Genomic DNA, 13,959 nt, shown 5'->3' with positions numbered 1-13,959 from the left:
GCGTTTTACTCATGGCTTAATAGGCCGCTACAAAGTTCAAGCAAGTCAGGCAGCTGGAGACTGCCAAGGGAATGTCTCACATCCTCCCGCATTGCTTTGACATACACTTTCACGGGATCAACCGTAGAATGACTGAGTCGTATGGGTGTTTGCTTCGACTTCCGCCACTGCCACGCGATGCTCACGCAAGCACCTGACGAATATTTGTTACTGTTTAAGCCCAATCTATCGAAACTCAATGACAACGCGCTTTTCCCTACAAGAGGATTCCTGAGAAGCGATGGCTCTCTGCTTCTCGTCGAGCACATCTCTACCTGCCTAGGCGCTGTCTGTCAGTGGAACACTGTCACCAGGAGCTTGCTCCGACCAATGCCTGCCAAAGCGCACTGGACTTTCTGGTACCGCACAACCACACAGCAGGCGACAAGGCCGCAAAGACTCTACTTGTAGATTCAGTCAAACGGCAACTGAAATACGGCGGCTTGCTACTGTTGGTATCCTCACCAAAGAGCTTCGCGAGGCCGGCTACTCTCTGTAGAACGATACGCGTCAACAAAACGCGCCGGTTGAGAAAGCGATCGAGCAACTCAAGTGCCCCGCTCGAGACAGTCATACTGGACAAGCATATGACTTCAGCATTGGCGAAGCAGTGCTCGACGCCAAAGGAAATCGAGTCTGCTTCCACAAGACAGGCGACTTTATCAAACAGACAGCGTCGTACTTGCGGCAGAATCAATGGGGCAAAAGCCTGATGGTGCGCAGCTCATCACTGCGACGGACAGAGGGTCATGGAAGACCCGCCACCCACACTGGACAAGCATACAGCATTGGCGAGGCAATGCCCGACGCCAAAGGGAATCGAGTCTGCTTCCACGAGAATTCTCTGGAACAGAAAGCGATCGAGCATCCAAAGTGCCTCGCTCGAGACAGTCATACCGGACAGGCATATGACTTCGGCATCGACGAGGCAATGCAACGACAAGACAAGCGACTTCACAAACAGGCAGCGTTATCCTTGCGATAGAATGAGGCGCACACCGATTCCCGTGTAGTACACCACTACAGCTAAGAGTTTCCAGCAACCTGCCACGAATGGCTAGCTTGGTTGAGCGCATAGATGGAGTGCACGACTGGGGAGGTCGTTGGACCCTGACAGTAGAGGAGCATTGGTTAGTGGTCAAGTGACCGCGCGTTTTAATATTACAACAGATAGTTACATAGCGCCACAGGGCATTTTAGCTAAAAGAACTTGCGTCAAGATGTGCCTGATTCTGCCTTAAGTGCCCTGCCTGACACCTGTTGCAGCTCATATCCAATGAAAATCATGTCTTTCCCCGCCAAAATCGGAGACTGCTGCCGCGAACGGCTAATAGCTTACCTAACTTGCGCTCTCTATAGAGAAAGTGCAACTTAGATTTCTTCCTACTTGTACCTTTCAGGCCACAACATTAAGAACTACAGGCTGTATTGCGAATGTATTACACTTGGTATGGGGATAACAAAGGCTATTGGGCGGTGTGTATCTTGAATTCTAACCAAAGACGACTAGCAGCTTCTTCCGCCACCAGCACTCTGACTTACTAGATTTGGCTTCCGTTTTCAGTCCGGGAGACTGATGGGCGACCATATGCAGCGCAGTCCTGCCGTATTCTCGGATATCAGCATACATGGGTATCTTGCTTTCGACGATCCCACTGCACTGAGATGATCCATGGTGCATAAGAATCCAGAGGCTCGTTACAGCGCCTTGCTGTTGACCCTGAGAGCCGTGTGCTGAGGGTTGATACAATTCGCCTCGACGTCTGTGCTCCTAATCGTCTCGACAATCCAGCCGTGGAGCAGTCGCAGGTATCGCATCAAAGCCCTGGCAGCACCTCGTCGTTGTAGTCTTTTCGCTTCTCTGCCTCGAACGTTGCCCTGGTAGCCAAGAGCGGCCACTGTCCTGCATGGGGTCTAACTCGACGATACTCTACCCTTGATAACACTAGAGGGCGTGTGATGCTGCGAGCTGCTTGATGGGCTTGGGTATTTGACCTGGTGATTGACCGGTTAGCGCGACATGTGATAACGGCTCCTGGCGTACCTACTCTGCGGAAGCGCGGGAGTGTCCTCATCTAGGATGATGTTTGAACGAGGCACCTATGGATTCAAAGTGTAGTATGCGTCGCTAAGGTGCATTCTCGTCGGGGAATCGATGCTTTTGGCGTGTGGGGGTTAAACAAAAGGAATGGGCGCCCATTGCGACCTGGACAGGACCTATTAAGTCATGCGGCTCCACAGCGTGCCTCTCAAGAGCGTGCATGTTATACAGATGTACTCAGTGTATCGTTCTCTGTTGGTTATAGGGATGTGTAGATACGGTTCGTCCTGTAAACTAGTTTTATTATCTTTGTCAAGGGCGTATGCGCTTGCTCAACTATTTGCCACTCGTCGACGCGCACAACGCTTCTCCACAGTAAAATGTGCTAGCGACCATTCTGCAGACCGACAGTGGTGTACGATAGCTTAGAGGTTCAATCTTAAGCGAGCAATGATAACAGATGATAGACTCTCCCTTGTTCGTGACTGGAAAGAGCTGTCTTGTTGTGGATGTTATGCTGTTGTTTCGCATGGCAAACTTTCGTTGAAACACCCGAGAGCCATCTCTTCCTTTTCTAGACTACCGCGTAGTTGTCATGGGATTCACTGGTGCCGCGTTCAAGCGTCAATGCGCGGCAGTGTTGCAATGACATCACTTTGGACACAAGCAGACAAAAGCTGATCAGACGAAAGACAACGAAATCACGGCTCCATGACATGTATTATCGCCCAGGATGGGCTCCTATATTGTAATTGCTCGGCCCTGGGGCCTCTGTCCCAAGCTCCGTGCTCGGAATTGGGTGGTCTTCGCCGAGATACGACGTGTCGTACGGCAATACGCTCTCCATGCCAATGGTGGTGCCACGTTCTGTGCATGGCGGAAGCTCGCTCTCTTGCCTCTCCATCTCAGAGAAATGGGGTTCTGGCCGCAGCTGTGCGATTCTCTCTCTGAACTCGTCGTTAATCCGACGGAAACGAACTAAGCGGTCTTGGTCTGCATAGTACTGCTGGTATTGATCGGCGATTTCGTCAATTGTCGCTAGCCGATCTAGCATTTCGTCGCATCGGGCATGCTTCTCCACTACGACACGACGCAGTATATCGCGCGTCTCGACCTGCGCCGCGGACACATCTTCGGCGCTAGCACTTAGCTGTTGCCATCGACGAGTAGGATATTCGGTAACTCGTCTGAATTCCTCGTTGATGTTCACTTGGTAGGGCGTGCGCCTTTTGCGGAATTCCCGGCAGCGCTTCCATAATTCTCGCGCTTGTTCGTTCGTGCGCTCGTTTAGAAGTGAGCTCGACACGCTTTTACCAGGAGGATGGATCCCAAAGCCTGTGCCTTCGGCATACCATGCCCCAGAGAGGAGTGTCATCAAGATTTCCCCAACGAAGACTTCTGTTTCATCGACACAGAAGCATAGTGCGGTGTCTTGGAACGACCAGTTTTCCTTCTTTGAAATGAGGACCGCCTTGCACGTTGCCAGGAACAAGTTCATGAACCAGCTTGTGTTACCGGAAGCGGAGCGGTGTTGCTCCATTCGTGCGGTAAATACCAATGTGTAGCCGATGTAAAAGAGCATACGGAAATCTTCGGAGTCCTCCATGTGCTGCATTCGCTCCTCGCACCTTTGGCAGAAGCTGAGAATCTTGGATGCTCGAACATGCAAATCGGCGGTTAGACGCTGCTCTCCAAAGAAATGTCTCCGGCCGGACCGGATATGTCGATCCTTTGGTTCATTACGCGGAGCTTGCTCCTCAACACCCGTGATGAGGTCAACCTCATCATCCGTGGGCTCCAGTGTCGTGTAGATACGCAGTCGGGCAATGACAAGTCGTAGCTCACCGGCAGTGATCGGTCGTCCAGTTCGCCCGTCGCAAAATGCCCTGGCATAGATCACAGGTGCTTCTGTTCCGCCATTCGTGGCCCATTTCGATTGTTGTCGATCGGATATGGATGGCTCCAGGCGGCGCCCATGCACCAATCGATTGAGTACCTGACTATCCATGCTACAGAGCAAAGGAACGGCCGTAGCCCGCCAGGATGCGTCGTCCATATCGTTCGGGATCCATCCGTGGACCTTTGCGTGCTGGTATGCGAGTGCGGCTAAGACCGTGAGCCCATCAGGTGCATGCTCGGGGTAATTGTACGAGGACTTGCGCTGCGGATATTCGTCCTGCGTCTCGACTAGTATGTCTGAAGTATGGTCAAAAACGCCGCTATCGGCCGTATGGTCAGGCCCGTCGTCGTGTGTTGGATCCGATACAGAGCTGCTTGCTTCGAGACCTCTGGTATGTGTGTGTCGGACTGACTGTGCGAGACTATTGCCTCTGGAGCTTGCGACACCATTGGCACCATTTCCGGCGAATGCCTTTATCTGGGGTGACGGTGGCCTGTAAAGGCTGTCGTCCGACGTCGTGGCCGACTGAGGAACAAATTTGCCATCACCAGGCCTCTCATCCGCAACTTGGCCATCTCCGTTGTCACCCTCAGTGAGCTTTGCGAGGGCAGGAGCGGTGCTCCCTTTCTCGCCGGCGCTGTCGTCGACTTCGCTGCCGTCGGTTGACGAAGACGCCCGTGACGAGATCTCATGTGGGTGATCTTCAGTGTCGCCGATTTTGGCAAGCTCTTGCAGTACAGTGTTCTGCGAAGATAGGTTTTCGCCTAAGAGGTCTTGGGTATCTAGACCTATCGCGGCGTGACTGGTGGATGTCAACAAGAGGGCATCAAAGGTGACAGTTTGCTACGGCTTACCTCGACGCCCTTTCGGGCCTTTCCATTGTACCTGTAACAGATGTAGCCATTGGGGGCCCTCTCGCTGATCGTCTTGTCTTTGACCTATGTAACAGCTCAATCTTGTGCTGTGGTAGCGGCCCTGCGTTCGTGAACGGCGTCATGTTTTCCGTATAAGCGTCACTCATGACAGTATTCTCGTTGTTTGTCACGAAATATGGGAGATTCCGTGATTTTCTCTTGTTCGATGATATCGCTCTACTAGAGCTATCGACCTTCGCCGGTGCAACGGCAGTTTTCGATGCCTGGGCGGTACTTCGAGTACCTGGTTTCGCCTGTGTGGCAGATGCAGGCTGTATAGGGGCGCGCATTTGTCGACCGCTGCGCAGATTTCGCGGAGGGGAGGTCCTGTTTGCAGTGAGTATCAATGAGGGTATCAGACATAGAGACAACTTACTCCTCACTGTTAGGTGGCGAAGGTCCTTTCTTCGGTGGCATCTTGGTGGCCAAATGTGAGGTGAGAGAACGTTGGATTCATTGGAAGGAAGGAGCGACCATTCTGGCCGCCTCTCACGTGCTATTCGGCTTGGAACACCGCACCTCACGAATTTGACATTAATGAATGTTTTTTGTATCTAGTTTAACAATTTTTGATTGTCGTCGTCTCCCAGAAGACGCTGAAGCTCGCCGATAAACTCGGCCATCCCCTTCAGCTGCTCTTTGAGTGCCGACTCTCTCCCGTGTGCGGCTTTTTGTTCACTTTCAGCCTTGGTAAGAACCGCGAGGCAGTGCCTCTTCCACTCATCGCGATCTGCCTTCAGATCAAACACATCGGCGCGCAATTGCACCACTTTTGACGCCATATTCTGCAGATCTCGTGCCTGTGTCATATGAGACATTGCCAGCTTCTCGAAACCGACAGCTAGATCCCGGTATAGGTCGACAAAAGACGCCGATCGAGTTGCATCGGTGTAGTCACCACGGATGTCGGAAGTCCCCCATTTCAATACAAGCTCTTCCAAAGCTTTATACTTGGCGGATACAGGGTTGTCAGTGCGCTCGGCGCCTTTGGCTAGGCAGAGACTCGCGAGCATGTAGACACTCTTGAGACTGGCTTCGATGCGAGACACGCTCGCCATGGTTGTATCAGGCACAGTGGTAGCTCTGTGCACGTCCACCTCGCCCATCAATTGAGGGGTGGCATCTGTTCTTCGTCTTATCGACACTGTTTCCTCGGTGCGTTTGCCATTGATTTGCCGGCCATGGGCTTGGCCTATCAGCTTAGTGGCAGTATCACTCTGATTCGAGCATTCGCGATTCGATGGCCCCAAGTCTCGCAGTTTTTGCTGAAGGCTGGTGGTAGTTGCGCTCTGAGTAGAGCAGTTGCGGTGCTGTTCCCGGAAGCGCTGGTATTCGCCCTCGAGACGGGCAATCGTTGTGCTCTGAGTAGAGCAGTTGCGGTGCTGTTCCCGGAAGCGCTGGTATTCGCCCTCGAGACGGGCAATCGTTGTGCTCTGAGTAGAGCAGTTGCGGTGCTGTTCCCGGAAGCGCTGGTATTCGCCCTCGAGACGGGCAATCGTTGCGCCCTGGGTAGAGCAGTTGCGGTGCTGTTCCCGGACGCGCTGGTATTCGTCCTCGAGACGGGCAATCGTTGTGCTCTGAGTAGAGCAGTGTGTGTGGTCTTTCTTCCACTGGGAGAGTTCGCCCTCGAGATCGGCAATCGTTGCGCCCTGGGTAGAGCAGTGTGTGTGGTCTTTCTTCCACTGGGAGAGTTCGCCCTCGAGCTGCTTGATTTTGGTGTCGCAATCGGTGTGCTGTTCCCGGACATGCTCTAAGGCCGCGGAAATTCCCCCGATAACATGCCCTTTCTGTTTCACCTCGCTCGAGAGGATTTGCATTCGCTTTTGTATCGGATCAGCTGCTAGTAGAGCACTCCAGGCCTCGTAACCTTGATCGTCACGAGCATCTAGCACTCGAGTCAGAATTGCCACACACACACACACACACACACACGCGCGCGTCCCTGTCACGTACTTTCGGCCGCATTCTGGCCAACAGTTTTCGCGATCTCGATCGCTTTCACTGCGTCTTCTACAAAAGCTACACGTCTTTCGATAGCAGTTTCAAGTCGGTTCCATGTGCTATGTGGATCCTCTAGCTCAGCCTCACTTTGGCGCGCAAGCTCGAGCTTGTGTTGGGGTGTCGTCGGAGTCTTCGACATTATCATCATTGTCAGACGAAAATTGTATGTCCAATGCGGTGCAAGCACCCAGGAGTTGGTAAATGCTGACTTCTTGCGCCATGCTGATGGCTGCGGTGCACTGGTAGGTGAGTGTCAGAACGATCGTGACTGCCGAGTTATCGAAGCTAGCATCAATCCATGGACTAGTCGCGCAACATGTGAGCAAGCCGGCGGGAATCTATTCCGGCACGTAAAGCGGCCGCCTCAGCTTTGCTGCCCTCGCCAGCATTGCAGCAGCCTCGGCATCGATGTGTGCTGCTTCTGCATCTAGCTGTGAAGCTTGCACCTGGTCTCGTTGATCTTCTACGTGGGCTGCGTTTGTTTGCACATCAACCATCGTCTCCTCGCTCCCTGGTATCCCTGTTAGCGATACACTGTTAGATCAAACATCATGTACCTCTTGATTCGGTTTCGGATACCACGCGCTGAATCCACTTCAATTTATCTTCTAGGTTAGCTCTCCGGGTGTTCTACCCCGGCCAAAGTCTCTTCGTCGTGACGGTGTTGGAACTGATAGTGCACACTGTGACGTCTTCGCATCCGAGGCCCGGCGCAGAAACTCATCAGCTTCCATGTCGGGCGTTGGCCCATCTTGATCACAGGGCTGCTGCCCAGGAGCTGGGGGACGCGAGTTGCGGCGAACCGCCTCAAAGCTACGTTCGTATTCCATCATAGTCTTGGGCACGGTATAGTATTTGGATGCCCTAGGTGGTGATGAAGTCACCCTGTGAAGCGCGCACGGAGGCCTCGTTATTGGAAGGAGCCACTTGAAAGCACTTGTCTGTTTCTGCCGCACGCCCACTAATACATGCAGTACTGTTGCACGGTTCCAGACCAGGCTGTTCACATATAATACCGCTTATCACCATGTCTACGTTGGAAACGCTCCATGGATCTCGTCGTAGAGCCTTCTGAATCACAATATTGTTTGACATGCATTTTGCTTACCCGGGTGAGGTCAAGGTTTCGACCAAATGAGAGTAGCGTTGATTTACGCTAGTGCAGCGCGCCTTCCAACCGTCCCCTCAAACACCTTTGTGTTTTCCGTGCCTCGACAACTCACCACAATCATGGCGCGCAATCGCTGGAAGCCTGGCACGATGGACGAACGTCCATTCGTTCACGAGATGAAGACGACAGCGAACGGTACGCAAAGATTCCCATGGCAATGTCAAACCTCGCTAACCCAGAACGAGATGGGCTACATTTTCCGCCGCATATGTATTTGCCTCCGGCCAAGATAATCGGACTCAATACGTTCCAATTGGAGACGCATCTCCGTACCATAGGCGCATCACTGCGCGACGATAGCAAAGGAGCTTGTTTCCGCTGTGGGGTGGCCCCCGAGGACCATGGGCCCGAACTTTGCATATGCATGATATGCAACGACCAAGAAGTGCATCCAAATCGTGTATGTTCCTCCGCTCCATCGTGTAATAGTTACTGAAAGGTTAGGTCTGCCCGAGAATGTACTGCTCGAGGCAATTCTGGAAACGCTTCATCGTGGTCGGCTCCGACCCTAAGAAGAGATCGTCTCGCTATATCCCAAGTGGAGTCCAATTGAAGCCGTCGCCTCCCGAGCAACGCATCTTGTCGAGCCTGGGTTACACCGAATTTGACTGCTTCCCGCATGAACTGGACAATGTTGTCGTCACGATACCTCAGAATTGTCAAATAGAGACGCCGCATTGCCTGTCAAACGCGGCTCCGGTCCAACCACAGCAACCTGATCGTGGTAGCAGCCGCGACGACCATCGTGGTCGCACTCGATCTAAGTCGCCCAGCGACCGATCTCATTTCCAAGGGCCACATAATCGCAGTGACCGCTCAGACTCAAGGGATTCTCGATCTCGATCCAGGTCGCGTAACCGTTCCCCCATTCGTCACCGAAGGTCTCCAGACCGCAGCCAGTCCCATCGACGACGACATCGCCGTGATCGCTCAGACTCCCCAGTGAGGTCCCGAAGGTCTCCAGACCGCAGCCAGTCCCATCGACGACGACATCGCCGTGATCGCTCAGACTCCCCAGTGAGGTCCCGAAGGTCTCCAGACCGCAGCCCGTCCTATCGACAAAGGTCTCCAGACCGCAGCCAGTCCCATCGACGACGACATCGCCGTGATCGCTCAGACTCCCCAGTGAGGTCCCGAAGGTCTCCAGACCGCAGCCGGTCCTATCGACGACATCGCCGTGATCGCTCAGACTCTCCAGTGAGGTCCCGAAGGTCTCATGACCGCAACCAGTCCTATCGACAAAGGTCTCATGATCGATCCCGTCATTATCGTCTGGATAGCAGCGAGGCGGAATATAACAGACAGAAGGACAGAGAGAGACAACTATTAGCACGAATAGCAGAGCTGGAGAGGCAGGGAACGATGCCTCGGGGGCATAGCCTCCTTAGCCGTATGACCTGGGATTAGACAGGGTCAGTATGACCCGTTGATACAGAACCTTTGTGTCTGGACCTATGAGTGGACCGCACCGCTTCGTGATGTTCTGCCTTGCTGTGAATGAAATTTGCCCTCGACAACATGCGATTGGACACATCGAACAACCAATGGTGCACGTTTTGAGCCTAGTGTGTGTGAGCGTTTGCGCAGCGTGTTATGCCAAGACTGCGTGTTGATAAAAGAATTGTACCGCACTTTTTACTCGGTAACCGCAACACCAACGCACATGGTTGATTTGAAACCAGCCACGCGGTTCCCTTCCACTCTCGACAGTGAAATAGACTGTCCTGGTGTCCAAGGACACGCCGCCCTCACCATGGAATTTCCACGCGGCGATGGTGCCACAGCGCGCCCACGATCATCATCTTTGGGCTCAAAGCCCGCCAACAAGAATGCCCGACCTTGGGCGCGACCCAACTCTAACGCGAGCGCACAGGGCCCAAAGCCCGCTAACAAGAATGCCAACCCTGAGGCGCAACAAAGCTCGAACGCGAGCGCAAGCAACGGCACCACGAGCACCAGCTCTGAGTTGGTCGTGGAGGACCCAGGCTCTAGTGCCACAAATGCCACTACTACGGCGCACCCAGGCCCGCGAGCGGGCGATCAGGTCACAGACGAGCTCGATTATGACATCGAGAAGATCATGTTTCCCAACACAGCCATCTGTTTGGTCGAATACAGAAAGAGTCTCTGGGAATACTCCGTCGATTCCGGATTTGTCGTATTTGACAGGTCCCGTGCGATAAGTAAGTGTCTCTCCATGCTCATAACGACAGAAAGCTGACTGCCACAGGGGAATACGGCCCGCAATACGCTGACGGGATGCGGACATTGGTTCAACCGCAGCCACCCACACGAGGCCTAGAAGCCACCACGGTCGAATACAACGACGCAATCAAGGTCGACGCCGAGCTCCTGTGCGAGCACATTGCATACTGGTGCATTTTGCACGATACAAAGCCCAAGCTGGGCGACTTCACCGACGACCAGGCCGCTGGCGAGACCGGTATGGTGACATTGTCACCGAAGGGCACAATGCAACTGCTCAAGCGTCAGGCCAAGACGACATCGATCCTTGAGGGGAGAGACAAGGCGCGGCGAATTCAGCTGGTGAAGACCGTGCTAGCGAATAAAAAGGCAGGCGCCGATACTAAACACTTCCTGGAAAAGGAGCTGGTCAAACACAACGCCGAGCGTGAGGACCTTGCTGCGGCATCATCAGACATAGCTGCGGCTCGGCTCGAGCTCCAGCAGGAACAGGCTAGAGTAGATGCCTTGTCGTCCACGGCACACTTTTGTGGAATCGAGCAAGTCCTTTCGAAGGTGTCCACTGCAATCAACGAGTTGCGCAATGCAGTCGAGAGACAGGACGAGAGCGCGACCACCGCGGTTACCGAATCCATTGCCGACTGTGGCGACAAACTGATGGCTGAGCTCACGACCATCCAAACCAACAGCAAGGTTTTGACCGAAACTGTGTCGGAATACACCGAGAAGCTGGTGTCTCTTGACGCCGCGGAAAAAATGGCCGAGGAGACCGCTAAAGCCGCCCTCGAACGCGAGGTTCACATGTTGAATGAGAAGGATGACAACCTAAACAAGGCGTATGACGAAGGCCTAGTGCAGGCCAACAGTGCAGACACCGCCGCGATCATCGACAGATTAGTCGATGAGAAGGTGAAGAACCGCAAAAAGGAAATGGAGGCCAATGCCTTCGCCGTAGCACAGAAGACCTTTGTGGACATTGGGAATCTCGATCCCGACTTCATTCTGCTCTTTGCCCATGAGCTTTTGCTGAGAGTGAAGGGCCGGCGTCTAGCAAATTATCATCGTGATATGGTGCAGTCGAAGATGGCCGGAACGGAGCCAGATGAGACGATCAAGGCTATGGCATGCCGCGTCGCGTCCTGGATCGGCGCCAAGAACGGGTGAGTTCTATGCACTCAAATGACATTTGCCGCCTTAACTGACAATCAACAGCGAAAAGATGCACCAGCCAAACTCTGTTTGGTACGGTGCGACCCAGAAGGACGCACCAATGAGCTGCCACCCGCCCGCGCGCCCGACTTTGGTGCAGAAGACGTATTTCTCTGCGCTCATGGATGCGTTGGGTTGGGTTAAAGAGAACCCAGAGGAGGCTGTAATCAACGCCGCGCTGGTCGACTGGCCGTGGTGGGTGAAGCACCGATAATTGCCGCAGATGCGGCGCTTGGTAGTTGAATACAATCTAGTGTTCACCATTTGATCGTGCCGTATAACCAGATTCCGAAATCATGAACTATGCATCCAAGGAAATGCGTCACCGTGGATGAGCCCTCGCACACACTGGCCATGTCTTTTACAACAGACTTGCCGCTTAGTACACGAGCAATGGTGGGATCTGGTTGTTGCGTTGCGTTGCGCCATGCCAACCCCTTCTTTTTAAGTGGCTTTGTAGTAGCTGATTGCATCGCTAACAGCCTCAGTTGGCGCTTCTGAGCCGTCTTTTAGGCGTCCAGACCCGCGGTTTGGCATAGCCAGTATCATGGATGTTTTTGAATCAGGGAACCCATCTCATTTCGGTAGCGGTGAGTCCTATCTCTCTTCATTCCTTTCCTGGGCAGACTGTTCCTTGTGATCGACCATACGCACAAGGTATTTGTGATGTACAGCTTTTCTGCAACTCCTCTAGCTTGGTCTTGCAGCACTCTATCTCCAAGACGTACGAGCGCTCCTATGGTGGCACTGTCCTGACCCAAATGGAACGCCTGCTTAGATATGTATTAGTAGAGCAGGCTGATACTTCTGCAGATCTTTTTAATACTGATTTGAGGCATTCTAATCATCCACTGCAACGCTCCCTTGAGACCAATCAAGCGCTGCAAGGTATCTCAATGTGCGCGAACACGAGCGTGCACCAGGCGCGACGTCTAAATCCTGTTACGGTTGTGATGTTCGGGCTCGTCTCTAGGTCCACGTTGGAAAGTCTCGATGGATTGGGCAAGTCGGGGATGGCGACAGATGAGGCGTGTTTCGAGCTTGGTACGATGCGTTATTCGGAAGGCGATCTGTGTATCGTGTTAGGCAGGCAATCAGGCATGATAATGTGTCTTACCAGAGCAACCTCAGGCGTCCAACGCTGGCACCATGGACGTCCCGTGAGAGGGGTAATGTAAGAGACGTCGGCCCAAGTGATGTACGGGACACACGGAGAAAGATGGGTAGCAAGACTGACCGTGCAGTAGTGCTGTCTTGTGCGATAGATGAGGTTTGTAGGAGGCGGCCACATGTCGTGGAAACAAGGAAGACGCTAGCTTGGACGATGCGCAATGCATTTGCGTCCTGACCTGCGACCAAGGAACTCCACAACAAGATCTGGGATTACAGTAAGCGGCGAACGGAACCAGTTCATTGTCGTAAAAGCAACCCATAACGATTTCCACCACAACATGGCTCGCCATGTGGCCTGGGAAATCCTCTGTCGGTGGCGGATGGCTATGCCCAGCGCACTTTCCGGGGTAGCGTCTTCCTCAGCTGACTTAAGCGAGAAGACGTCTGCTTTCCTTTCCACCATCAGCGACGTCGAGGTAGCACCTACACAGCATGCCGAATTGACTGACATTCGAATGCGAGCGCTCATCGGCTAATTTGATTAAATTTCTTCGACCAAAATAAGGTGTAAATACGTCCCCTCGTTAAACTTCACCCATTCCCACTAACGCTGATCAACTTTACGGCAGGGTTCTACTGTTTACACAGAATAATTCTGCACAGTCACAGACATGAAGAGTGTTGCCCAGGATTGGTATGAACAGCTTAATGCCGGGTCACATTCGCCACAGTACAGACCCTACCTATGGTATCTGAGGAACCCTGGCGCGTGCCCGAAGTATTAATCTCTAGAGTCTGTCATGCATATATTTTCCTTTTATTGTCTTTCCCAACCAGCGAATGCAAAATTCAAGTCCATCGGCATCATTTCATTGATGTTGTGCTCCTCCTTCTGGAAGCTTGCTGGTGTGGTTTACATTTGATTTCGAGCATTTCTTTGTCCATGCGATGCTATGTATTACCATCTCAGTCCATTCCAGTCATCTTGACATTCGTTTCTAGTTTTACCCTTTCATCTACGGTCACCCTCCTGTGTAGTCTGCTTCCTTCCAACGACGTCTCGTCAAGCTCCACATTTGCTGTTAGTTGAATTGTTAACCTGCCAAATGATACACGACAGAGAACTTCTTACTGCAATTCGAGCGAATACATTACATATGCGTTCCTCTACAGAGGATATTGAGACTTATGCCCTGGGTCCCTACTGTCGACCACCGAAGTCCTAGGTTGAGGATTGATACATCTTAAAATGACACGACTTCCTCGGGCACGACCAAGCAGCTGTATTTGATGGATACAGGCTACGAAAAAAACACATGCGACCACTTGTACGCCACCATCTCGTCACGCACTTGGGCGTGGGTGA

At 52.9% G+C, this 13,959-nt stretch overlaps 8 protein-coding genes across 8 annotated transcripts; 4 read left to right on the top strand and 4 right to left on the bottom strand.

The window, feature by feature from the left end:
• Window positions 1-177: 177 nt before the first annotated feature.
• On the top strand, window positions 178-1,024 carry SNOG_01321 (hypothetical protein; the record flags this gene model as incomplete). The annotated part of the gene is made up of 3 exons (XM_001791912.1): window positions 178-327; window positions 354-494; window positions 539-1,024. The coding sequence occupies 3 exons, from the start codon at window positions 178-180 to the stop codon at window positions 1,022-1,024; spliced, it is 777 nt and encodes a 258-aa protein (XP_001791964.1).
• A 2,366-nt stretch (window positions 1,025-3,390) lies between these two features.
• On the bottom strand, window positions 3,391-6,711 carry SNOG_01320 (hypothetical protein; the record flags this gene model as incomplete). The annotated part of the gene is given in 4 exon segments (XM_001791911.1): window positions 3,391-3,415; window positions 3,433-4,724; window positions 4,835-4,865; window positions 5,459-6,711. The coding sequence occupies 4 exon segments, from the start codon at window positions 6,709-6,711 to the stop codon at window positions 3,391-3,393; spliced, it is 2,601 nt and encodes an 866-aa protein (XP_001791963.1).
• Window positions 6,712-7,233: 522 nt separating this feature from the next.
• SNOG_01318 (hypothetical protein) lies at window positions 7,234-7,725 on the bottom strand (the record flags this gene model as incomplete). The annotated part of the gene is made up of 2 exons (XM_001791910.1): window positions 7,234-7,406; window positions 7,530-7,725. The coding sequence occupies 2 exons, from the start codon at window positions 7,723-7,725 to the stop codon at window positions 7,234-7,236; spliced, it is 369 nt and encodes a 122-aa protein (XP_001791962.1).
• Window positions 7,726-8,125: 400 nt separating this feature from the next.
• SNOG_01317 (hypothetical protein) lies at window positions 8,126-8,434 on the top strand (the record flags this gene model as incomplete). The annotated part of the gene is made up of 2 exons (XM_001791909.1): window positions 8,126-8,201; window positions 8,367-8,434. The coding sequence occupies 2 exons, from the start codon at window positions 8,126-8,128 to the stop codon at window positions 8,432-8,434; spliced, it is 144 nt and encodes a 47-aa protein (XP_001791961.1).
• A 392-nt stretch (window positions 8,435-8,826) lies between these two features.
• SNOG_01316 (hypothetical protein) lies at window positions 8,827-9,443 on the bottom strand (the record flags this gene model as incomplete). Its single annotated transcript, XM_001791908.1, has 2 exons — window positions 8,827-9,298; window positions 9,400-9,443. 2 exons carry the CDS (start codon window positions 9,441-9,443, stop codon window positions 8,827-8,829), a joined length of 516 nt encoding a protein of 171 aa, XP_001791960.1.
• Window positions 9,444-9,819: 376 nt separating this feature from the next.
• Window positions 9,820-11,694, top strand: SNOG_01315 (hypothetical protein; the record flags this gene model as incomplete). The annotated part of the gene is made up of 3 exons (XM_001791907.1): window positions 9,820-10,249; window positions 10,297-11,431; window positions 11,484-11,694. The coding sequence occupies 3 exons, from the start codon at window positions 9,820-9,822 to the stop codon at window positions 11,692-11,694; spliced, it is 1,776 nt and encodes a 591-aa protein (XP_001791959.1).
• A 718-nt stretch (window positions 11,695-12,412) lies between these two features.
• Window positions 12,413-12,771, bottom strand: SNOG_01314 (hypothetical protein; the record flags this gene model as incomplete). The annotated part of the gene is made up of 2 exons (XM_001791906.1): window positions 12,413-12,550; window positions 12,598-12,771. 2 exons carry the CDS (start codon window positions 12,769-12,771, stop codon window positions 12,413-12,415), a joined length of 312 nt encoding a protein of 103 aa, XP_001791958.1.
• A 160-nt stretch (window positions 12,772-12,931) lies between these two features.
• SNOG_01313 (hypothetical protein) lies at window positions 12,932-13,129 on the top strand (the record flags this gene model as incomplete). Its single annotated transcript, XM_001791905.1, has 2 exons — window positions 12,932-13,000; window positions 13,031-13,129. The coding sequence occupies 2 exons, from the start codon at window positions 12,932-12,934 to the stop codon at window positions 13,127-13,129; spliced, it is 168 nt and encodes a 55-aa protein (XP_001791957.1).
• Window positions 13,130-13,959: the final 830 nt, after the last annotated feature.

This window comes from Parastagonospora nodorum (assembly GCF_000146915.1).
Source record: "Parastagonospora nodorum SN15 chromosome Unknown scaffold_2, whole genome shotgun sequence".
Taxonomy (NCBI): domain Eukaryota; kingdom Fungi; phylum Ascomycota; class Dothideomycetes; order Pleosporales; family Phaeosphaeriaceae; genus Parastagonospora; species Parastagonospora nodorum.
This window is presented reverse-complemented; position numbering and strand designations above follow the sequence as displayed.